Raw genomic sequence first — 23,295 nt, 5'->3', positions numbered from 1 at the left:
CTGACATTTGCCTGGAGTTGATCATGCAAATGCAAAATTCAGTCAAAGATAGCTTCATTAAAGATGATGCACCACTCTGTATTACTTTGAAGTTGGGGTTCACGGTGTGTTTTGGTCCGTCAAAAACACGGACAGAGTGGTGGGTGGTCCTCTATTGAAAACAGCGGTAACAATAGTGTTGGCAGACGTAATAATGATCGTATTTCATTCAAAAGCTTGAACCAGGCTTCTGCACTCGTACAGTGAATAATGCTATAATGTATGACAATTTTTTCCATTATTTGACATTTTAATTTATGGCTAAAGTAGGCTCTGCTTCCACCTTTAAAGAACAAGAAAGTTGCCACATTTACTATCCATTTTCACAACCAAAACAAAAAACTGAGGAGACATCTGGCACATGTATGTGTGTGTGTGTGTGTGTGTATATATATATATATATATATATATATATATATATATATATATATATATATATATATATATATGTGTGTGTGTGTATGTGTGTGTGTGTGTGTAAAATATGTTGATGCTGTACATAAAGGCCTCAAATGAAAAATATGATGGTATGTGAAGTAGCTTTAAAGGAGTCCGATTTTCTTAAATTAAGCCCTTTTTGTCAGCACAACAATGCTATTATCTTTTTCTAACTTGATAGCAAACAGTTGTTTATTTACACAGCCAGCTGTTTTGGAACATCATTCATTTGGAGGTGTGTCTCTGTCCACCTGGTGAACATAAACCCAATATTCACCCTCTTATGGCTTTATGGTTTTTGTTTTTTTTGGTTTCTACATCTGCCTCTCGAGCGGCCAAATGTTCCATATGTTCACCAGGCAGTTGCCAATGCTGTCTGTCAGCTCCTGATGTTTGGTGCTGAGTAGGTAAAGGGGGGGAGTTTAGAGCCAAGTCTCTGAAAGCAGCCGCCTCCTGTGGTTCAAAATAACATGGTGAAATCGGCAAGAGTAAATCAAAACTGTTAAGTCGTACACTGTTATTTTAAAAAATGTCTACCATAGCTGCTTGATGTGAGCGACCATTAGGTAAACTAATAAACTTAGCCTGTCAAACTTTGAAAATTGTTTCATGATGTTCAATCAGATAACTGATCTGCACATGAATAGTAGTGTTTTAATGGTACCCTCCTTTTACCAAGAAGAAAGTGCTTCATTTTATAATTCAAAGGTAACTGACACTAAGTGAGAGAGAGCTCATGGTCCCAAACAGTACCATACTGTATGGTGGATGGGTCAGGTCTAGTAATCCAGATGTGTACAGCATAACGACAGCCTAAAACATACATGCAGATTGCATAAGAGTGGAATAAACAGATGATATATATTTACAGCCAGGTACTGTGACAGTGTTGTTACATCATTTTCAATGTGCTTTAAACTCTTAAATGGAAATGTTATAGCTCAAGAAATATCCAAGTTTACAGCAGTTTGATGCCCTGATATGTTTTATTATACTTATTATAAAAGAATTTCTTCTAAATCCATATTTTCACTGTCTGGTCACGAGGGACGGTGTAGTTGGCCATGTTGGGAAGACCAGAAAGCACACAGCAGCTCAGAGCGCAGCGGGCGACTTCCATGTCGCAGTCCTGAGACCACTCATTCATCTCACTGTCATAGTTACTCAACATCAGAGATGGTGGTGATGCCATTGAAGCCCCCAACAACAACAAACCGGTCCTCAACTACTTCGATGCCAAAGTTGCAGCGGGGTTCATCATGGAGGACACGTTGTGCCAGGTGTTGGTGTAAGGGTTGTAGACCTCAGCGGTCCGCAGATAGTCTGTTTCATCGAAACCACCAACCTTTGGAGTCAAAGATGAGAAGAAGATGCATCACTTATCAATTCAATTGTCACATGAAAAACTAGCCTTTTTAAACCACTGATGAAAGCTGGTCACACATTTCTTTCATGCACTTACTGCACAAACATGGTTGTTGTATGCAATGACTCCTACTCCACTGCGCCGGCTGCTCATGGGAGAGATCAGGGTCCACTGGTTGGTCTCTGGACTGTAGCACTCTGCTGTTTGCTCATTCCCATCAGATCCACCACATATGTAGATCTGAATACAAAAAGGAAGGGGGAGGGGGACAATAAGAAATTGTCATTATTGTTGGCTCAAACTGGCAGCAGTGTTTTGTAAACAAATTTTTCTGTTCTCTGTTATGTTCCATTGTGTTCCACCCACCTTGCCGTTGAGTGCTGTGCAGCTGGCGTGGCTCCTCTGCTCATGCATGGGTGCAATTTGAAGCCACTGGTTGGTTTCTGGCTGGTAGAACTCAGAACTGCTGAGAGGTGTGAGCCCATCATAGCCTCCCATGGCGTAGATGCACCCGTTCAGCATAGTCACGCTCACATAACCACGGCGATAGTACATCGGTGCCACCTCTTGCCATGTCTGTGTGCTCAGGTCAAACCTGCGCACACTATTGGTGTGCACCCGGTCAAACAACACCAAGTAGACATACCCACAGAGGTAGGCTGCACCATGAAAGCTGCGAGGAACCTCTTAAAAATTTGTTTTGGTCATCCAGTGATTTGCACAGACATCGAATGCCTCGATTACATTACTTAGAACCCTGCTGCTGCTCAAGCCTCCAATGGCCAATAGGATGGCAGAAGGCAGACGAGGCCGACCGACAATTCTGTCTTTGCATTCGATGACCTCAATGACCATGGCCTGGCACATCAAGTTGTCCGTCACCAGCTTATTGGACAGCACATGACTCTGTATGTAGTCTGTAGGCATCATGCGCAGCCTGACCTACAACAATACAGAGAATAAAGAGGATATAGCTTAACAGTCTGTGTCAGAATAAATAACAACACATGCAAAAATCATGGTTCCTAGTAAAGAACATCACAATAAATACAACAAGTATAAAATAATGGTCAGTTATTTGAAATGCGATTAGCAACCTGAACAAACGAGGTCTTCATTCTCTTTGTTCTTCATCGTGGCAGTCAGTGAGATGGACTGATCCCTCTTTGAAGTCTTTAATATATTTTTTTCATTCCTCTCATTACTCTCCTCTCTTCATCTGTCATAGTATCATTATCAGCGTATTGATCATCTGAGTTGCATTAACCTGCACACAAAGCTTATGCAAATAGCCAGCATTACATGTATATGTTCCTTATTAGTTTATGGCCTAATAATAATAAATGATTATAAATGCTTGTGCCAGCGCCCAGCTTTAACAGGAGGTTTAGTAACTTTTGTTTCATTTACTTATATTTACATTTTTCGCTCTTTCATAGGTAGGTTGTCACACCACAAATGCTTGGTAAGGTTTGGAAAAGATGATTATTTGCATAAATTCTCCTCAATTTTCAGAGTTACCCAGAAGACCAGCATGCACATGAGGACAATGTGTCACTCAGGTAGTGTGTGTTGCTTTCTACTTATCACTCATCAAAATAGATGGTATTGCACCTTCTGGCCTATAAAAGGGTAAAGGATGGCTGTACTGGCCATCATCATGACATGGAGCACATCTAATAACTGATATCAGTCACTGTCTTGAAATAGATTAACCTATAATATGAAAATTATAATGTATAATATAAAGTACCTCTGACAAGAGAAAAGGTGCGTATCCTTCTCGTTCCTGAGGTTCACGTGTGATCCACCGAATGATGGCCTAAAACACAGCTGCCTCCTGTCTCACATTGAGGTTGTCACTGCTGATGATGTCACACATATATAGAACACCTAAGGAAAACAGCTACACAGATATGTACAAATACCTAAAAATAGGCAGAAAAAACATGCACACAAAATTGTAACATTGTAGTACATCTGGCACAGAGTTTGCAGTGGGATGCTTGAAAATCATGGTAGCCCTCATCTACGCGGAGTGTGGAAAGCTCAGGTAGAGGTGAGCTGACTCCACTGTACAAGTTGCTCCTACGAAAAACATAAGTTTGAATGAACCACAGATAAAAAAAGACAAAAAGATTATGAATAGTACATAGTAGTAGTAATAGTAGAGGCCTTATTCTGTGAATAAAAATAAATCCAGTTTGGACATTTTTTGATTGATTGACAGATAAAATGCATACAATATAAGATGAAAAAACATTTAGCCTTTCATTTAGCAGATTATTGTTTTAATATCTTACTGACGTTATTAACTTATTTTATGTAACAATACTAACCTGATGCCCTCTCCCACTCTTCTTTCTTTTGGTCTTGCTGAGCGAATGACCATGTCATTTACCAGACCAGGTTTAACACCCTGCAATATTTATTTTTTACTTTAATCTATTCAAATATTCATCACTATAATCAAAAGATAGTGAAACACAAGCAGTACAAGCCCACATGACGTCTTGGCTGGGACAGGCTTAAGGCTGTTCCATAGTATGGAACAGACGTTTCATGGTGCCTTCTTAAATTGTATTCTTTGATTACAGCCAAACTTTCTCCACACAGAAGACACACAGGTTTGCCATTTACCTCAGTGAACATGTACTCTGCCCACCGAGCTTGAAACCCCCTGTTCTCAGCATCCACCTTCCGTTTAGCCATTTTTGGGGAGGAGTTAGCTGAAAGTTGACATCTGCTCTGACTGCTAATGAATGATGAAGCTGAAGTCCGCTTGCTGCGCTGCAGTGAGTTCGCGGGTTACCGTTGCATTATGGGAAATGTAGTATTGGTGCGTGCAAAACACCAGCGGGCGGCTACGGCCTGCGGGCCGGTTCTAATACTAATCAAATATCATCCCGGGGGCCATAGATAATTCATTCGCGGGCCTTGACTTTGACATATGTGTTTTATAGCATCTTTGTTTTTCAGTGGATTTTTACTTTAATACTAAAGGGCCAATTGCCTCCGCTCACTGCGAACGTACATTTTAAATGCCTGTAGACAAATACAACTCTAATTGTATGACATTAGCGAATTTCAGAAAATTGTTTATTTTTTGGTTATGTAGATTTCTGAAATAAAATATAATCCTTAAAACTCGTTTTAAAAAGTTATATGCAAAATATAAACCTCGGTTTTACTCAGGCATACTATTGGACGCCTAGCAGCACTTTGACAACACAACAGGGTCCTTCGTTTAGCGCCAGTTTAGATTTTTTCCCTCGCCGTGAATGGAAGTTCTGAACAGCGTAGATTAGTATGTAATTTTGTAAATTATTTCTCAATGACAGGTACTGATCATTATTTAAAACTTTATTTGGAGCTTGGACTACGACAAAGTAACGTTAGTTGAGCTGTGTCGTTAGAATTCAAGGTAAGCTGACGTTCTTATGTTTGCGACACATATCAATGAATACGAAGCTGCTTTATTAACTGTTCATTTTATTATACGACGCATAAAGAAAGTATTTGTGTTGTTAAATGTTCACATTATTGTCATTTAAGCAGCTTTTTAACCGTGTTTTATCTTTTATAGGAGTTATTTTAATAAGCTGCCAGATAGGTCTTTATAAAACAATACTAATCAGTTCTATTTCTTTCTACAGGTAACCAGCTCATCTGGAATCTGTACTATTAACATCTCTACAATGTCTTGTGACAGTAAGTATCATAAGATTTAAGTTACACACACATATATATATATATATATATATATATATATATATATATATATATATATATAAATGCAGCTCTATATAAGTAATAAACACACAAGTGTGTCCTTTTCACCCAGGTGAAGATGATCTGGACATTTTGACGGCACTGCTGGTTGAGAGTGAGGGCGTTGGAGATGGACAGGACAGCCAGGAGCAGCCAGGTGATTTGGACGACCTGTTTGACAAAGACAGTGGTGAGGAGGAAGAGTACAATGAGGGAATTGAGGAGGAAGAGGGAGATGTGAGTACAGCGGATGTAGTCTCAGATCTCTTTGGAGATGTGGATGACATTGAAACTGAGGACACTAATGGAAAAGACAACAGAGGAGAAGCCAGCGACAATTTGAACAAGTCAAAAGAGGATTTGCAAGGTTTGTACAGGATGACTGTCCTTAAATCTACTTTTAGTTCATGTAATTCTTCACTTGCATGTTGGTTATTGGGTCTGTTTTTTGTTTGTGTGATCTTTCTGTCTTTTCCTTTTAGAGGAATTAAGACGGATGCAGGAGCAAATGCAAAGATTACAGCAGCAACTGGAGACAAACCAAAGGACTTCATCTCCATCTTTGACTCCTGTCAGGACTGCAGCAAGCTCAGCAACCACCAAACCAGCTCTTACCCATCAGTCAACTTTTAAATTGACTAAACCAGCTGCTGTCACACAGAAGACCAAGACACAAATGGGTAACCATTTTTGAAACATTAAGTGTATAAACACAATGATAGACACACAACTGTAGCAGCAACGTTTGACTGTACTTTTTCTTTTTTGCCACATCTTCATCCACACCAGTCAGAGGAGGAAGCTTGAAAGTCCAAGAGTCTTCTGACTTTTCTTCTCAGCTCAACCTTGCTGACTCCTTCCAACGCAAACCCAGAGTAGCTCACCAAGCCAAACCCAGCACATCTCCAGGTAACATCTATCCCTCAACTTGTCACACACAAACCTGAAATCCTGGTCAAAAGGCTTCATGTATAATGTGTGTGTTTTCATCTCTTAGAAGAGAGAGGGCCGCTAGTGGAGATAAAGATCGGCAGCTCCTTCCAGCCAGAAGCAAGCACCAGCACGGGGTCTGATCCTCTACAGTCACCTCCAGCCTCTCAGAGTAGGCCTGCTCCAGCTGCCTTAGCAGGACAGTCAAAACCTGCTTCTTATCCCCTACCTAAAGACGCGGCTGTTGAGAAGTACTCAGGACTGCGGCTCAGGTCAGATTTATAAAAATCAAGTTTCCACACAAAGTGTAGTTAAGTGGTTGTTAAGTAGTGTGGACTGTATTAGCTTGAATGTGTGTGCTTTCATTTTAGAAAGCCACGGGTTTCCTCTAGTGAGATGGACCGCAAGATGGCTGACCGCCGTCTGATCCGTCTGTCTCAGGTGCCAGACCGCTTGGCTCGGGAAAAGCTGGAGGACAGTGACTGGGTGACATTTGCAGTGGTGGTCAACAAGGCCACGCCACAAAGTAACAGCAGTGTAAGTATAAGCTCAAACCACTTGTTTTCTTCATGTCTTTGTTTTTGTTCATTGTTTCTTCCTTTTTATATTAAAAAGAAATTTAATTCACACTATAATATTAACATGACTAAACACTTTCTCTATGCAGGGCAAAACCTTTAGCATCTGGAAACTCAATGACCTTCATAATCTGGAAGTGTTTGTGTCTCTGTTACTGTTTGGTGAAGTCCACAAAGAACACTGGAAGACGGAGCTGGGCTCTGTCATCGGACTCCTGAACCCAAACCCCATGAAGCAGAAAGATGGATATGATGGGGTGAGTGATGTTATTTTACATTACATTTCTTATAATAATGGGATATTACAACATTCTCATGGTAAAGAGCTGTGGAAAAATACTATGTACAACCTTCCAGAACACATCAATGAAAGAAAAAATTACAGATGTTTATTCATTTGTTATTTTTGAACAGGCAGAATCTCAGATGCTGCTGAATTTGCAACACCACTATGTTTAGATCCAGGCCACATTGTAACAAACGCCTCTGGAAAATTACCATTTTCCCTTGTGGCATAGTGATAGCCTTGTTTTATTGATCTTTTAATAAGACCATGAGATTATTTTTTTTATCACTAACTGGTTTGGCAGCTGAAGCACAGATCGGTGGTGTGTTGGTGAAAATAAAGTTTTGGGTTTCTGGTGTCGGCATGTCAGACTAAGATAATAAGACAGGAATGTGGCGAAGAAGCTTAACCACACAAAAACATACACACAAACTTTATAGACTGAAGTCATTGCATAAATTAGAAAAAAGACACACTAAAAGCTGTTGCTTTGTTAGCTCTGGTTCACCTTCCTGAAATTAAAACGTTTTGTGTTGATATGCAGGTGAGTCTGACGGTGGATCACCCACAGAAGGTCCTGCTGATGGGTGAAGCTCAGGACTTTGGCAAATGCAAAGCCCTGAAGAAGAATGGAGACCCGTGCACTCAGATTGTTAACATGGCAGGTCCATTTTCTGTTGCTCTACTCCGTCGCACATACACTCCACACATCAACCCAGGTGCATGACATCTTGTTTGGTTGTCATTCTCTGCAGTACGAGTGTCAGTTCTGCCAGTTTCATGTAAAGGCTCAATATAAGAAGATGAGCTCAAAGAGGGCCGAGCTTCAATCATCGTTTTCTGGAAAGGCCCCCAACAAGGTGAAGGGAGGCAGTCTGAGAGACCGGCTGTGTCAGGACGGGTTTTACTACGGCGGTGTGTCCTCGGCTGCCTGTGCTGCTTCTCTGTGAGTAATGTGAAATTTGTAATAATAGATAAATATAGCAGTAATCAGCTTGTAAAAACTACAGTCATGTCTGAGTGTTCGTATGAAAGCATGCCTCGGATAGATCTACTGCAGCTTGACAGTTTCCGTAATGGATTTATCCGTTGCAGAACAGCGTCCAAACCGAACAAACCTGCCCAAAAAACTCTGGACCAGCTGTTTGTGAAAGGTTCGACTCAGCTTGTCAGTCAGGCCAAGAAACTTGGTGAGGACTCTGTAAAACATCATGTTTGTCATGTGTCATGTGTCATGTGTGTTTTCATTTTGTAAAAGTGTGTATGTGTGTGTGTTGTTTGTAGCTTTGCAGGCAGGTGAGGTTTCAGGTTGTTCAGATGAATTCAAGAGCCTGATGACAGTGCCAACACCTGGAACCTTGCAGCTAAAGAAGCATCTGACACAGGGCAGCAAAGCAGGTATATGAGCCGGAAATGCTTTTCTGCATTTTTCTGTTTGGATTAAATGTTATACAAGAGTTTAATTGAAGGGTTGTGAACATTATAATGTGTCTAATTCACAGAAAAAAATGGCCTTTTAAGAGATTGTAAGAACTAAACACTAGCTACACCATGGCTGTATTTATTTCTATGGGTGTGCATTATAGCCTTTTATAAACTAATCTGCTGCTGATTACTAAGCTGCTGTTCATTGTCAGTCTCTAAAGATACAGCTGGAGTTCCAGTTCAGTCCATCTCTGCCTCAGATCTCCTAAAACAGCAGAAAGAGAAGCAGCGGGAACTTCTGGAGAGACGGCGGCGCAGAGCAGACGAAATCCAGAAAAGAGTGCTGCAAAACTCAAGTGGTGGCGCTGTACCGGCACCCAGCCAAGGTGGTCTGATGTCCCCGAGAGCAGGTTCTGAGGCCACTAAACCTAGCCAAAGCCCGGCAACGCCGCACACCCCAACTCTGGGCCGAGGTTTCTCTAAGGGGGATGACATCCTCTTCTTCGACAACAGCCCGCCTCCTGCTCCTTCTGCCAAGGCTCTCAGCCTATCAGCTGCCAAACTGGCCGCTCTAAAGAAGCTAAAGGCTAAAGGGATGGGGCTGAAGAAAGAAGATCCCAATGCTGTAAAGAGGAAGAGGAGTAACAGCAGTGAGATCAACACCAGAGTAGAGAAGAATCTGACATCAACCAATGGTGCACACACACTACAATTTGTTTCAAGTTGCAATTGATATTCCTACACATCATGGTCATATTGTTTGTGTGTTCTTTGACTTACCTGTGCAGGTGAATCATCTAGGCACGAGGAGGAGGAACCAGCTCAGAAAAAGAAACGAGAGCAGCTCAGCTACATCCAGTCAGAGGAGTTTCAGAAGATCCTCAATGCCAAATCTCGGCATGGGGTTATACTTCAAGCAGTACGACATTTTGTCATTGTTCTTCGAAGCAAGCTGTATTTTAATATTAAAAACACCACTACGTGCTTATGAATGCATTACATTATTAGTGTATCTTTCTCTTAGGCTGAGTATCAGCTTCAGGAGCGCTACTTTGATGCTTTGGTGAAGAAGGAGCAGATGGAGGAGAAGATGAAGGGCATCCGAGAGATGAAGTGTCGAGCTGTCACCTGTAGAAAGGTACCCGAGTTCAAATCTGCCCCAATTCGTAACATAAAAGTGAAAAATGCAAGGTGAAGACAGACAGCAGTGCCTGGATTAGAAGTCATCATTCCCCTGCTCCTTCTGCTTCCAGTGTAATTACACCTACTTCAAGCCAGCGGATCGTTGTGTCGGGGAGAATCATGAACTGCGGTGGCACGACGCTGTGAAGCGCTTCTTCAAGTGTCCCTGTGGACAGAGAGCCATCGCTCTGGACAGACTGCCACACAAACACTGCAGGTAAGACCTCTTCCTGGAAAGATATGTGAGAGCTATAGTTTTTTTTTTTTTTACCTCATTATTTCGTCACCACATTCATGATTTTTTTTTTTTTGTCATTTTAGCAACTGTGGCCTGTTTAAATGGGAACGAGACGGGATGCTAAAGGTAAAGATGTCTGACTCGTGTAAAAGGAACACTTAGCACCTTATTATTGTGAAAGAAAGTTGAGCTAACATGACTCTTCATGTTTTATTGCAGGAGAAAATAGGACCGAAGATCGGAGGAGAGCTCCTCCTGCCTCGCGGCGAGGAGCACGGCAAGTTCCTCAACAGCACTTAGTGACCTCTACACACACATTCAAATTTTTTTTTTAGGTGCATCAATTATGTTTTTAAAGTTTGCTATTGATTATGATGATTGAAATGTCTGTGTTGATATTGGAAATGCTGGAACTAAGCAGATTAAAGCAGTAATATGAAGTGTTTGGTGTCATGTCAGTGTTTCCACTGTGCTGATGAAAAGTGGAGCAGACAGCAATCTGGTGACAATCTGGAAAGAACAGACTTCCAGGGCTAAATATGTAAGTTATAGTAAGTTATAATGATGGCGGGCCTGAGACTCAAACACAGAAAGTGTAGCTCTAGTTCTAAGTGGCCTATGTGTATATCTTCAAATGGTTTTCACTGTGGTTGAAGAAGAAATGTGTGAAGGTGTACAAGTGGAGGCGAGAGGTGGCCTGACTTTAAGTGTGCGGTTGCCATGGCAACCCTGCACCATCCCTCATCTCTGCCTCTGTTTTTGATGAATGATCTGTGTGTGTATGGAAAACATTTTTGACAGGTTGCAGTAGGAAAACAGGTGCAGCTAAAAAAAAAAAAGAATCATGACTGAATTCCACTTAGCTGCTACAGTTTCAGGGTCCTGGTGTGCAGACTAGAAAACTGCAGTTACAAACATAAATTAAGTCAAATATTACACTACACTACACTACACACTACTACTATACAATTTGAAATATACATCTGAAAGCCATTTTTCCGATTTCCGACTTTACTGTTTTTGGTTTCATCCAAATACAACATTTCCAGAATGAAAAAGGCTATTTCAAACAAGTACAGGTGGAAAACTTCAAGGAAAAAAATTCCACAGAAGCAAAATGCCACAAGTAGTTCCAGCTGTTTTACTGACATATTATACCAGATCACAATGTTATTAGTTACATCTGCACAATTCATACTATGCAAATGCTTAAATGCTGACAGAACGGTAAGATATTTTATTTCACAGTGATTGAAGCGCTCCTGCATCGGCACACAAACACCCTCTAACGCACTCCATGTGTTGGCGCTCTGACTGCTGAGACCAGGTGGCGCTCACTCAAGTCTCCCAGCCAATCCACGTGGCTTTAAACAGCCCAAGTTGCCCGAGCTAGGGAGATAAAATAAGATTTTTGGATGTGAAGCTGTGTGATTAGCAAGTGAAGCGTGCCATGCCACATTATTCTGAGGGTTGCTTCTGTGCTCATTATCCCGTTGCTTCATTTTCTCCCCTCTCTGGCTGTTTCTTCTGTCTCATCGCTGCTCAGTTTGTGTCTAATATTTCCACTCTGGAATATGGAATTCATTTCAGCCTGATGACTTCTGCAGCTCTTCACTTTTATTCCACACTGCCTCCATCCCTCCCTTTAAATACTCTAAATACCAGACAGTGCAAGCATGAGTTTAAACACATAATTGGAGCTTTGTTTGTCATTTTGACTTGAAGACAGCTTCTTTGCAAAATCCAGTCAATGATGTAGGTAAAAAGGTTCATTTATTGCTAGTACAGTACCTCAGGCTGACATAAAGGCACATCATTGTATTATATGTACATATAAAAGGCAGTAAACTCAAGCATGCAAAATATTCAGCTAACAATACAGAAACTGCAAATTGAATACACTTTACATTAAGACTCATATTGCACAGTTTGTATAAAAATATAGCTTAAAGAAAAACTTGTAGATAAAAGTGGGACAAATACAGAGCTACAGGGTAAAGGTCATGGCAGTATTCTCCAATGAGAGCTGCTGCAGCCCGGTTCTCTAAACTGAGCGAGCTCAGTGGAACCAGTAGAAGCGAGGATAGAGGCCATCGTAGTGATACTCTCGCAACTGCTCGTTCGTCTCTCTAGATCTCTCATTGATCTCTGTGGATTAAAGATTAAAGTTAAAGCAAATATAATCAATAATTTTAACAATAACAAGAAATCTAAAGAGAACCTAGAAGATTCAAACATAGTGATAAATCCACAAAGACACTAGTTAGCACTTAACAGACAAAAATTAGCTAAAAGGGCACAGAGTGATTGATTCTAAGGTGGCCAGAAAACCAAAGTTCCAAATTAATACTTATTCTTTTTAATTTCCTAAACATTTGTATGTATGTGTAGCAGTGTTCATGCTAGTGTCCTAACTTAATAACAGCCAACGCTATGACAACAAAATGGCTACAAAAACTGGCTCCACATAAAAAGTATAAATAACACTAATTAAAACACTTCATCATTTTACAATAATAAGGGTGTTTTTTCCATTCTTTACAATCTTGATTCTTGCAGGATACGCTGCCAAAATCTATTCCAATATAATTTGTATTTATGTAAACTGAGTTGGCAGAGGTCTTTTTGATTCCTATAATAAAAACTCATTGACCAAAACCACCCAAAACACTGTGTATCTCACATATAAAAGCTTTGTCACATCTTTCTGGTTTGCAGTTCTTAGTTTAGAAACTGTGACTGCAGGAATATCACAGCTGACCGTCAACCACAGGGATGATTTTCAGTTTGGGGTTGACCACAAATGGACACTTTGACTTGCAGTGGAGCCTCAGGCGCTCTGCTTAGGGCCCAGATCTGCTCGAAGGTGCCGAGAGGTTCATTCAGGATCCAAACAAAAACTCAGTCCCTCAATGTGGTTTCTACTAGGATGCACACAGCGAATGACATTCAAGCAAAATGTAAGGTTTTGCTGTAGGATCAGGTCAGGTTGTTGCAGGGTGATGTTTGTTTTTCACTGAGGGAGGATTCTTTTTTCATTTGGGTGTATTATCCTCAGACTGCTGCACAAGCATCTAAAATGGAAGTGAAACCAGGCGAGTCTTACCATCACGCTCCTCCTCAACGTAGTTCTCGTACTCATTCCTCTGTTCCTCATTGTACTCCCTCCTGCGCTCACTGGCAGCCATCCTCACCCTCTGCTCGGCTAATAATGAGAGGGGACAGATGATTCTCAGCTCACCAAGCTTCACAAAATATCACCCACGTTTTACTAACTACTTCATCATTTTGCAGTGATTAAGACAGTTATGTTATGTCAGAAATCATTAAGTATGAACACTAAACATATTGTTGGGTGCAATGGGTTTAGCTCTCCTACACCTTCCTCCTGCATCTCCACCCCTGGTGAAGGCACAGAGGCAGCCTCTGAATACGTTGCAAATTACTGTACAAGTCTGTCTGTGTTTTTTCCCTTATGCCCCCCCCCAATTTAACCTGAATCCTAACAAGCTGGTAATGGTTACATCACAGCATTTGATGTCATGTAAACACACCAGAATCCACTCTGTAAGTTTATTTAGTTATTTATTTATTTTACAAATGGGGCTTAGCTGTGTGGCTTGTACATAAGCTTATTTTTAGAACGGATCTACTAAACCACCCAATTAAAGTCAAGGGTAGAAAGGTAATCTACCTACAATTCAGCACTACTTGTATTATTAATCTCTATAGTAAGTGCTCCACAGCAGCTATGACATCATCATCACTGTCAAAATATCTTCTTTGGGAGGAGGTAGTAGCCTGAGGGTGCTAGATTAGGTAGATGTTGGAAAGGTACATGCAGTAGTGGAAGTGGAAGTGGAAGTTTTTTTTCAGCACCACTCCTTTGCATCCCAGGAAAAAAAAGAGACCATAACCCTGTTTTTGGTTGGAAGTGTGGTTGTTCTGTCTCTAGTGTTTAGTCTTCTGTTGATTTACACAAATTAACACTAACCTCAGCTCTAAATAAAATCACAAGCCAAAGGAAAATATACAAAAGTAGGAATCCTCAGATAATACAGCTGTAGCTGCAGAGAGCTGCACTGAAGTCATTCTCTGTTATGCAATCACCCAACATTTGTTGGGAAAATTGCATATACCTGATCTGTGTGACTTTTGAAAATGACATAGTTTTTATGCCTCAGGTTCTTATTCTGGAAACCTTTTAACAACAATGTGGGCTTGTTTGTCCGCAGCCTCCTTTAGTGCTCTGATAGGCGGCCGAGGTGAAATGACCCTCAGCCTGTCTCTGGGGGCCTGCTGAGGGGCACAGGCACACCCCTCTGATTAGTTTTCCAGTAAAAAAAACAGAGCAGAATGATGGGGATTGCTGCTCACAGCTGTAATTCACGTATTCTGTATTCTGTCATTGAAAAATGAAGTATGAGATTTTGATGTGTTTACATTTGTGTGTGTGTCAGCTGGTTTTAAGGTGCATTGGTGTTGTGTATCGTGCCGATACTGGCAGTGGAAGAATGAGCTTATTGTACTGAGAGCCTGCTCCACAGTACCCTGTGACTCCTTCTGCAGCCTCCAGCTTGTGTGTGTGTGTGTGTGACTCACGTGTAAGAGCAGCTACTCTATAGAAGAACACCTGTTTGAGTTTGCACTTCTCTCTAGAACGTTCACAGCTTATATCATCAACCACATCCAACTATAAGCAAATGCACTCATCAATATCACACAGACACACACTCTCTCTCTCTCACACACACACACACACACAAGATCTCTGCAGGAGGCCAAACTTGCCATATCTGTTCACAATGAAGCCACGATCACTACTGCAAGCATCACTAGGGAAAGTCAACCAATGCAGATAAACATACACCCATGCCCTGTTCCTCCACCACAAACTGACCTCCAGCCAACCATATCTTCTCATTGAATGAGTTAGCCACATGTTAGGCAGCGTACCTTGCATCTCAGCATATCGAACCGAGCGGCGACTGCGGCGTTTGAAGAAGTTTGAGGCGTCTGACTCAGGCATGAACACATGCCGTGCTGCACCTAAAGGGTCAGAGGTCACAAGGTCAAAGCCACATATACTTGAGGCCGAGTTATATATGAATTTAAGCTAAAAAGTGTTGAATACTTTTAGAATCAGCTGGTTTTGAGTCATCCCGCACTGCTGCATTTTCCACCACGCTGGAAACTAGGGACAAAAGAAGAAACCTTAGCTTACCTAAGCTTTAAATGCCAAAAAATCAATGGAAAGAGTCAATAGTTAACTTCCTTTTAGAAATTTCATGTATGTCTATCAATCACACAGATAATGGGTGACTGCATAACCCTTTTTTAAGTAAACAAAAAATCAATTTCATTCCGCCTGGCTCTATTGCATTGGACAGGTGGCAGAAATAAACAAAATAAGAAACAATATTGATAGATAAAGGGACTGCAGGCCACCATTTTGGGGTGAACTGTGCTATTAAGAATGAATCTTAAAACTGTCCAAACTTTGAGCAGCATTGAACAAATCAGTAGGAATACAGCTATATGACATCATTGTCATTTATCATTATTATTGCAATCATGATCATCTGTGCCACGGCCCATTGATCAGGGAATGGCTCGTCAGTGTTCTCGGATGTTCTGAGCTCTTACATACTGATGAAATTACAGCTGTTATTCCGGTCTTTGAATTAAAGAAAACATTTTTTCACAGCTCGCACAGCCAAACAAACGGCACTTAACTCACCTGTGAAAACACTACAGAAAACCTTGATGAGCTTTTATTTTATTCAAACATATCATATGTCATTAAATCTTTAAAATATACTTTGCTTGAATTAATTCAAATAAATATATTTCCACTGAAGATGTTGAAAAAAATCCTCTGCCCCACTATTTTTCTCAAATACCCTGACAATCCCTTGTACTTACAGGTGAGGATGAGGAGGGTTGTGAGGAAAGACAGGACAAAAACTCGAGTCCAGGACATCTTGAGAGAAGAATTCAAAAGGTCTACAGGACTTCACAGCACACCTAACTGAGCTCGACTGAGAGAGGAGAGAAAGATGAGGGAGGGAAGGGAGGAAGGTGGGAGAGGAAAGGAGAGAGGAAGAGAGTGGGAGGAGTAAGAGGGAGGAAAAAAGGCTTAAGGAGGGGAGGGAAGCTGCTGGAATTTCAATTGCCTAAGGGAGGAGGAGGGATATGAGGAGTGGTGAGTTAAGGTCAATTAAAATGGATCAAAACAAGATGAACAGATCATAACTAGAGTACAGTAGAACTCCTGAATGATCAGCTTAATGCAGCATCTTCTTCCTCAGTGTCGTCTGTCTCTTCATGTGATCCCAGAATGGCAGCGTGATGCTGAGATGATGGCTCTGTAGAGACCTGACCATCTGTTGAAGAAGCATTTCTCGTCACTGCTCTTCTTTATGACTCTGGACGTTTGTTCAGCATTGTTGTCATGCTGCAGAATGGATTTGGGATCATTCTCAGGACTCTCTTTTTTCAGATTCAGGGACTGCATAGATGGCTAGGACCTTTACAATAAGCTTTAAAACTTCAGTTTATAAAACATGTGTATAATGTGAAAAGGGTTGGATAAAAAACTAAGAGCTGAAAGACACTAACCACAATAGCTTAGTGTTGTCTAGGTAGTACTAAAGTTTTTAACATTATGCCCAACATGCCACAACGTATGGTTAGTGATGAAGACTGTCTGCTTCTGTTTCTAATTGTGAAAAGAAGTCAGGATGGAATATAACCTGAGGAGACAGCGGCTGCTCTGCAACTACTCCCACCAGGAGACACAACCGCAGACAGCACTGCACACACTGTGAAGTATGTACACCAGTTTCTTTATATGGAGTCATGGATTTTCCAATACACTGCTTATACGTCGTGTTGTGTTGGATGAGCTGACATCAGTGAGGGCCCATCTCTCAGTGGCAGCCAATCAGTTACCAGAGGCTCATCCCTGGAAGTCAATGGCCCTTTTGTCCCCGGTGGCACAGTCTCCCAATGCAGAGACATACAGTGTGTTTGTGTGTTTCCTCAGTGATTGGGCTTCATCTGAATGTGCTGCCCTTGACCTGGTATGAGGTGAAGAAGTGGGTTAGTTTAAAGTTTGAAACCAATCCAAAAACAACAAAACACTTTACTTTACTTTGTAATGAGATTATTAAATAACTTTATATCTGCTGGTTTACCTAACAGTCTATTATGCATTGTTACACAGACTGTATACATGTTTCCCTTGCAGGCAGTGTGTGCAGGTGGTAACAGATTTTCTCTGTACTGAACCCATTCATTATCTTTCCAGCTATGAATGAGTCAAGGTTAGGAATAAAACACCATTTTCCACTAACCTGTGTTTAATTCTAAAACATGCTGCAAGCTATTGAAGTGTATATATAGGGGGGCTTAAATATGGAGCATCAAAGTGAAGTGGTCTCTGTAGATTCTACCTTAGACTGTGTGTGATTTACTGGAGACTGAAACGTGTTTCCTTTAAAGGAAAATGATCTGTCAAAGCACATTGATGTTTGTCCAGTTGGAAGCTGCTGTTAATGTGTGTATGTGTGTGTGTACATACAGAAAGTGTATCATATCCACATCTCTTTACATGGTGGTGTTGACGCAGATGAAGCCTCTGCATTTCAGTCCCTCTGTTTGTGAATGAATTTCCTGCATATCTGATTTGAGCGGAGAGCTTCCCTCTGGAGTTTGAACAAAGACCCTGTTTAAATACACCCACATTCACACACACTCTTAGCTGTGCTGGTGTTTTTTCTTAAAAGGAGCTCTAGTCTGGCAAGACAGGAAATATCCGGGCCTCCATCTGAAAGCAGCAGCTTCCATTGGGATTGTTACTATTAGCAAATGTCTGAGAGGTGTGAGCAACTTATAGTATAAGATAAAAGAAAATTGTTCTTTTTTTTGCATGATTTTGCATATTACAACTGATTTCAAGGTTGTGGTTTGTTTTGGTTGGTGCTGCTAAACTTTCAAGGGGCTTGTTTATCAGACTTGAGCAAAGCAGCTTCTCTTTTCAAGCATGATGATTATCCTACCCATAATTCCCTGTGATTTGTGGCTTCTTCCTTTAATCCCTAATAAACCACATCACATCATTTTCCAGACAGGTTTCTTTTTCATGTATCAGTGTCATTATTTGGCCACCATGATTACCAGAAAAAGTGAGAAGAAACTGTTAAACCAGTTTAATAAAACATATGACATCATTAATTATACACTCATTAACCACTTTATTAGGTTCACAGTGCTAGTGTCGGGTTAGGCCCCCATTAAGCTCCAGAACTGCCTTAATGCATTAATAAGCATCTGCACTTGTGTACCAGATGACATTCATATTTAGGCAACAGCCCATGAGGTAATTAAAGTCAGATCCAGTCATTTCTAAATTTACTTACTTATTTAATTTAATTACTTATCTTTATAAAACAAAGGATTTATCATAGGTAGATTCTAGAAAACAGTCTTAAAAACTTAAAAACACGTAAAACTGTTAAAATCACATTGAAAAGCAAAATATAATTAAAATTCATTATTTTGTAGGGCGAAACACTGTTAGTGCCTCTGTGCCTCTGTTAGTGTTGTAACACACAAACATGTTTTCGCTGTTTATATATAACTTTCATTCATCACTCGCTCCACTTCATCTCATGCCCATTCTCCCTTTAAACATCTCTCACATAGTTATCCTCATTCTTTTTTAACAACATGCAAAAATTCACCTGTGCAATTACCATCCCTTTCCTTTCCATTTTTTTCTTATTCAGCTTGATAACTATTGAAAAAATTGTCACGATCTGTCAATCCTTACCGACCATGTGCTGTAAAGTTAAAGAGTAGCTGCTATTTTCTAATTAAACATGATTCCCTGTCTGTTAAATACCTCAATTAAAAACCTTTTGAAAAGAATTAGGGATGAATGTTAGCAAACATCAGCTTTTCTCCACAACGACCTCAGAGACGTCAGTTGAGCATTTTCTGTCACCATGTTTCTTCTCTTTTCTCAAGGCTGTATTGATCAGTTTCTGCTCAGTTTCATCATCTGGCAGTCATGGAGCCGCCTTTACAGCTTTTACATTGAGTTCCTGTCGCCCTGCACTAGACGACCTCGGACAGCCCAGGTATCCTACAGGAAAAATATAGTTAAAGGGGCAGTTTGACAAAAAAATACCCCAAAGCACCGTTTTTTGCACTTATTATTAATTTGTGTTGTTTTATTGAGATGTGTTCCAAATACTTAGGATGAGGATCAGTTTGATGATGATGATGATGATGGCAGCCCTGATATAATCATGGATGACTGGGTTATGGCTAGATGTGAACCAGCTTTTGTGTTTTGTTTATTTGCATATTTTATCATACGTTTAAAGCATTTAATGAGTGTGTTGCACTGAGTGCAGCAAAATGTGTGTCAGGTGTATCAGCACTCATAATATGTATAATGAGTGCTAAAGCTGTGAAGCATGAACACTCTTCTGCTAAATTAGTTTATAGATGCTTGTTCCTTTACGGAGGCTGACTTAAAATGTAGCAGGTGACAGGAACGGATCAGTTTATTGTACACCTCTGGTGCCCTGCTGGTGAACAAAAACATTAGCTAGTCTTATTGTTGTTGCTACAAGACCTGAAATATAATCATGTCACAGTGTTCTTCAGAGGTATTTTGAAATACTCGGCTGTACCCATTGGTTCGACAATTTCATTATCACTAGGCTTACATGGAAATGACAAAAGCCACATGCCTGCCATGAGGTCTAAGTGATTATATTTAAACAGTTAATAATAAAGGAAATAAATGACTGTTGAATGTCTCACCTTGAAGGTAATTTCATCTCCCAGTGCATACTTCCGGGCTGCAATCTCCTTCACTTCTTTCTCGATGTTTTCCTGTGTGGTTCCCTTGACATCGATGTAATAACAATCACCGCTGGCATAGTGGCAGGAGATGGCCTGGGTACATACACATCAAACACACAATTTTCTCAAAACAGCAGCATAAAACATGTAGCTTTGTTTCAGAAATTGTCAGGACACTGGGTGGATTCTGGGTAACATCATACCTTGCGGAAGCCCTGTGTCTGATTCATGCCGGAGCCGTGGATCAGCAGTGGGTGGAAGAAGACTGTGTCACCCTTTTCCATCTCCAGGTGCACCCTGGGGTGCTGTGGATGGTAGGTTTGCACACCATGGTACATTTTGTTTACTCCACCCTGTAGAGACAAGCAGCGTTTAGGGAATGTCTGTATGCCTCATGTAGGTGTGGACGCTCTCATTCATCCAGGTCATAGTCATGGCAAAGAGTTTAAATTGAGGCAACTGGACTCAAGGGTTGTTTTTTGAAGACGTTTCGCCACTCCCTCTTCAGCAGAACTGAAGAAGCCACTCTTCTTGAGTCCTCCTAAAGAGGGAGTGCGAAACATCTTCAAAACTCTTGGACACGGCTGTATGCCCCCAAACAGAATTTATTCTTTTTTGTGTGTGTGTTTTTACCTCCCACTCAGGATAGTCGTGCTCCTGCAGTGTTCCCTTGTGTGTTCCTGGCAGGACAACCAGACAGCCATTCTGCCTGTTCACTTTCTCCATTGCGGTCCAAGAGCAGACAATCCGGTCAGCTGGGCGAAATGGAAAGTAGTGAAGATCTTGATGCATTGGGTGACGAGATGTCTTATTGCCTGGAACAACAGAAAGCCTTGATCATCCACAAAACAGTTGTGTGACTGCCGGTGTGAAACACATGTGTCTTTTGCAATGATATAAGACTGAGAGGAGCTACACTGAAGACTGAGGATGGCAGTTAACCTTGAAAACTGTACTGTGATTTAACCTTCTTATGACTATTTTTTAAAGATTCATCTGGATAAAAAATCCACACTGATTTTAGTACATGCCTCACTCAGGAATTTTTAAATCTAATCAAGTACTGATACAGGGCACCTGTGATGGAAGGTGTAAACTACTCATCAATGCATATATATGAAGGATTAATCTATAATTCCTCACTCTGTACCTGCATCAGGAGGTTTGTTGATCAGCATGGTGTGCATGGCCATAATGTTCGGTCCAGTGAAGCACTCCACATACTTGAGGATCTGGCATGCAAAGGCACAAGATGGATCAGTGTTCAAGTCTATTAAGTACTGGTGGTAAACAATTATGTGTGCCTCTCCTTCTTACCTCTGGTAGAGTGCAGTACCGGAACAGTTCAGGATCTTCCTGGAAGTCTTGAAGTTTGGAGACTGCCTTCTGATCCGGAACAAACTCTGACTTAGCGATGGCCACGTCCCTCATAACCACCAGACCAGGAATGTTCACTTCCTGGCGACAGATTCTTTCAAACTCCTTCCTGAAGAAGAACATCACACTCAGCACCTCTAAAAGAGTTACAGATATTTTAATATAATTAATATTCAGTACTTTAGTATATGATGGATACCTGAACTTGTTGATGTCCTCGTCAGACACCAGATTCTTGATGAGAATGAATCCATTTTCCTCATAGAAAAGACGCTGTTCAGGTGTCAGCAAGTCTGTACCTAAAGTGTATCTGCCCACAGAGCGACACACTAATATCACATGACCATACACCTTTAACTGGAATAAAAAGCTGTTTTGCACTGGTAATAATTGAAAGATGCTATGCATGAGAATATTGCATTAATATCCACTTTAGATTTACATTAGACTCCAGCTGCAGTCTCATTCTGGGCTTGTGATGCCTTTCTTTGACTACTACAAAGTACGTGTTGATGAAGATTCATCCAGGTCATAATCAGCTTCATCACACTGATAAAGCTGCTTGGATGAGCAGCGAAACGTCTTTCAAGAAAACTCTACAAGTCCAGACACCTTGCTTCAATTTCTCTACTACAAATTGAGAAACCTTTATTAGTCCCACAATGGGGAAATTGCTTAAGGCAGCCCAGCAAAGAGCGCCATACACCAGTGAGTACACTGGAGGCTATGTGGGTAAAGTGCCTTGCCCAAGGACACACAACAGTGACTAGAGAGTTGGGAACGAAGTACAAAAAAGTACAAACAGACTGTAAGCTGAATCTTTGGTCAAAGGCTGTGCTACAGAAACCATGTCAAAGTGAATGATAAACATGGATTTTAGTTGTGTGTTCAGCCTGAGGCAGCAAAATGAAGGTTGTGTGCCTACCTCAGCTTCTTTGGGGGACTGTAGGTGTAGGTTTGGGTGAAAGTGGGTGCAGCTGTCTGAAGAAAATAAGTCAAGGAAGAAACAATCCAGTGAGATGTATCATTTGGAAATTTCTGATCCATTTTAAGCTTAGAATTGTCCTCCCACATTGCTCCCAATAACACTCGTACATTGCTAGGGGCTATTACAGCTGTGCTATATTGACCTTTGGTCGTTGATCAGGTCTGCGCAGAGTCACCATTAGTTAGATACTATAAAATGTGCACTGTCACTGCGCTAATGTGTAAAGCTACGTCGTGCAATATGCAAACCCAGCCTCGGCTGTAAAACACACTGAAAACATTTAATGAAAATAAGTAAAGATATAGTTAGTACGCTAGCTTCTTAGTGACTTAATTGCATACTGAATAACCGTCTGAGCTATTCAAAGTGGCGCCTACACCAGAGGTCATCCGTTTATAACATAATAATATATAAACTACGACTTCAAAGCCCTCCCGTTACTGTTATCATCATATAGCTAGCTAGCTTACTACACAGACAGCGACGACAGTCTCGGTTCAGAATAACAGTACCAATGTCGTTTTGAGCATGAAGCGACAAAAGCATATACAGCTTCATAACAACAGTAGTTCTGAGTTATTCACTCTTTCCCCATATTCCGGGCCGGTCCGGAGCTGGGCTACCAGCTCTATCCCCGGCTCGGTGTACCACTATCGGCTGGCGGATGTTCCTGTTTCAGCTCTAATCTCATAGCAGAATACAAGGATACGATAAAAGCGGGTTGTCGATCAAGGTGATTGATCAGCAGTCGGAGTCTCTCTGCAGCCCGAGACATGTTCCTGTCCACCGAGAGCC

General features: G+C 41.0%; 3 protein-coding genes and 1 pseudogene across 5 annotated transcripts; 1 reads left to right on the top strand and 3 right to left on the bottom strand.

The window, feature by feature from the left end:
• Window positions 1–1,411: 1,411 nt before the first annotated feature.
• LOC114432199 (kelch-like protein 10) lies at window positions 1,412–2,650 on the bottom strand (annotated as a pseudogene).
• Window positions 2,651–5,080: 2,430 nt separating this feature from the next.
• On the top strand, window positions 5,081–10,693 carry mcm10 (minichromosome maintenance 10 replication initiation factor). Its single transcript, XM_028399187.1, has 18 exons — window positions 5,081–5,267; window positions 5,500–5,554; window positions 5,688–5,981; window positions 6,097–6,294; window positions 6,404–6,523; window positions 6,612–6,816; window positions 6,916–7,081; window positions 7,212–7,379; window positions 7,953–8,069; window positions 8,164–8,354; window positions 8,504–8,598; window positions 8,693–8,806; window positions 9,046–9,528; window positions 9,622–9,752; window positions 9,858–9,971; window positions 10,087–10,232; window positions 10,337–10,379; window positions 10,473–10,693. The coding sequence occupies exons 2-18, from the start codon at window positions 5,542–5,544 to the stop codon at window positions 10,551–10,553; spliced, it is 2,679 nt and encodes an 892-aa protein (XP_028254988.1). The 5' UTR covers window positions 5,081–5,267; window positions 5,500–5,541; the 3' UTR covers window positions 10,554–10,693.
• Window positions 10,694–11,542: 849 nt separating this feature from the next.
• On the bottom strand, window positions 11,543–17,914 carry ucmaa (upper zone of growth plate and cartilage matrix associated a). Of its 3 annotated transcripts, XM_028399189.1 has the most exons (7): window positions 17,869–17,914; window positions 17,009–17,335; window positions 16,179–16,639; window positions 15,388–15,447; window positions 15,210–15,302; window positions 13,360–13,458; window positions 11,543–12,401 (listed from the first exon to the last, which is right to left on the bottom strand). In XM_028399189.1, the coding sequence occupies exons 3-7, from the start codon at window positions 16,234–16,236 to the stop codon at window positions 12,313–12,315; spliced, it is 399 nt and encodes a 132-aa protein (XP_028254990.1). In that variant the 5' UTR covers window positions 16,237–16,639; window positions 17,009–17,335; window positions 17,869–17,914; the 3' UTR covers window positions 11,543–12,312. The 3 variants fall into 3 exon arrangements, with proteins under 3 accessions (XP_028254990.1, XP_028254992.1, XP_028254991.1); XM_028399191.1 differs by lacking the exons at window positions 17,009–17,335; window positions 17,869–17,914 and having other exon boundaries at window positions 16,179–16,294; window positions 16,510–16,985; XM_028399190.1 differs by lacking the exons at window positions 17,009–17,335; window positions 17,869–17,914 and having other exon boundaries at window positions 16,179–16,429; window positions 16,518–16,985.
• A 749-nt stretch (window positions 17,915–18,663) lies between these two features.
• On the bottom strand, window positions 18,664–23,295 carry phyh (phytanoyl-CoA 2-hydroxylase). Its single transcript, XM_028399188.1, has 9 exons — window positions 23,210–23,295; window positions 22,438–22,493; window positions 21,712–21,822; window positions 21,453–21,621; window positions 21,286–21,367; window positions 20,769–20,950; window positions 20,339–20,488; window positions 20,094–20,228; window positions 18,664–19,404 (listed from the first exon to the last, which is right to left on the bottom strand). The coding sequence occupies exons 1-9, from the start codon at window positions 23,273–23,275 to the stop codon at window positions 19,351–19,353; spliced, it is 1,005 nt and encodes a 334-aa protein (XP_028254989.1). The 5' UTR covers window positions 23,276–23,295; the 3' UTR covers window positions 18,664–19,350.

This window comes from Parambassis ranga, chromosome 2, assembly GCF_900634625.1.
Source record: "Parambassis ranga chromosome 2, fParRan2.1, whole genome shotgun sequence".
Lineage (NCBI taxonomy): Eukaryota > Metazoa > Chordata > Actinopteri > Ambassidae > Parambassis > Parambassis ranga.
This window is presented reverse-complemented; position numbering and strand designations above follow the sequence as displayed.

What these genes read in the sequence shown, in the direction of transcription:
- mcm10 (XM_028399187.1), top strand. An exon ending in CGCCACAAAGTAACAGCAGT is followed by an intron (nt 7,082 to 7,211) that starts GTAAGTATAAGC and finishes TTCTCTATGCAG; the next exon opens with GGCAAAACCTTTAGCATCTG. An exon ending in GCTGCCTGTGCTGCTTCTCT is followed by an intron (nt 8,355 to 8,503) that starts GTGAGTAATGTG and finishes TATCCGTTGCAG; the next exon opens with AACAGCGTCCAAACCGAACA.
- ucmaa (XM_028399189.1), bottom strand. Translation starts at nt 16,236, where the DNA reads ATGTCCTGGACTCGAGTTTTTGTCCTGTCTTTCCTCACAACCCTCCTC. An exon ending in TCGATATGCTGAGATGCAAG is followed by an intron (nt 13,459 to 15,209) that starts GTACGCTGCCTA and finishes TCTCATTATTAG; the next exon opens with CCGAGCAGAGGGTGAGGATG. An exon ending in CGTTGAGGAGGAGCGTGATG is followed by an intron (nt 12,402 to 13,359) that starts GTAAGACTCGCC and finishes TTTAATCCACAG; the next exon opens with AGATCAATGAGAGATCTAGA.
- phyh (XM_028399188.1), bottom strand. Translation starts at nt 23,275, where the DNA reads ATGTCTCGGGCTGCAGAGAGACTCCGACTGCTGATCAATCACCTTGAT. An exon ending in AGTCCCCCAAAGAAGCTGAG is followed by an intron (nt 21,823 to 22,437) that starts GTAGGCACACAA and finishes CTCTGTGGGCAG; the next exon opens with ATACACTTTAGGTACAGACT. An exon ending in GGTACTGCACTCTACCAGAG is followed by an intron (nt 21,368 to 21,452) that starts GTAAGAAGGAGA and finishes TTTGCATGCCAG; the next exon opens with ATCCTCAAGTATGTGGAGTG.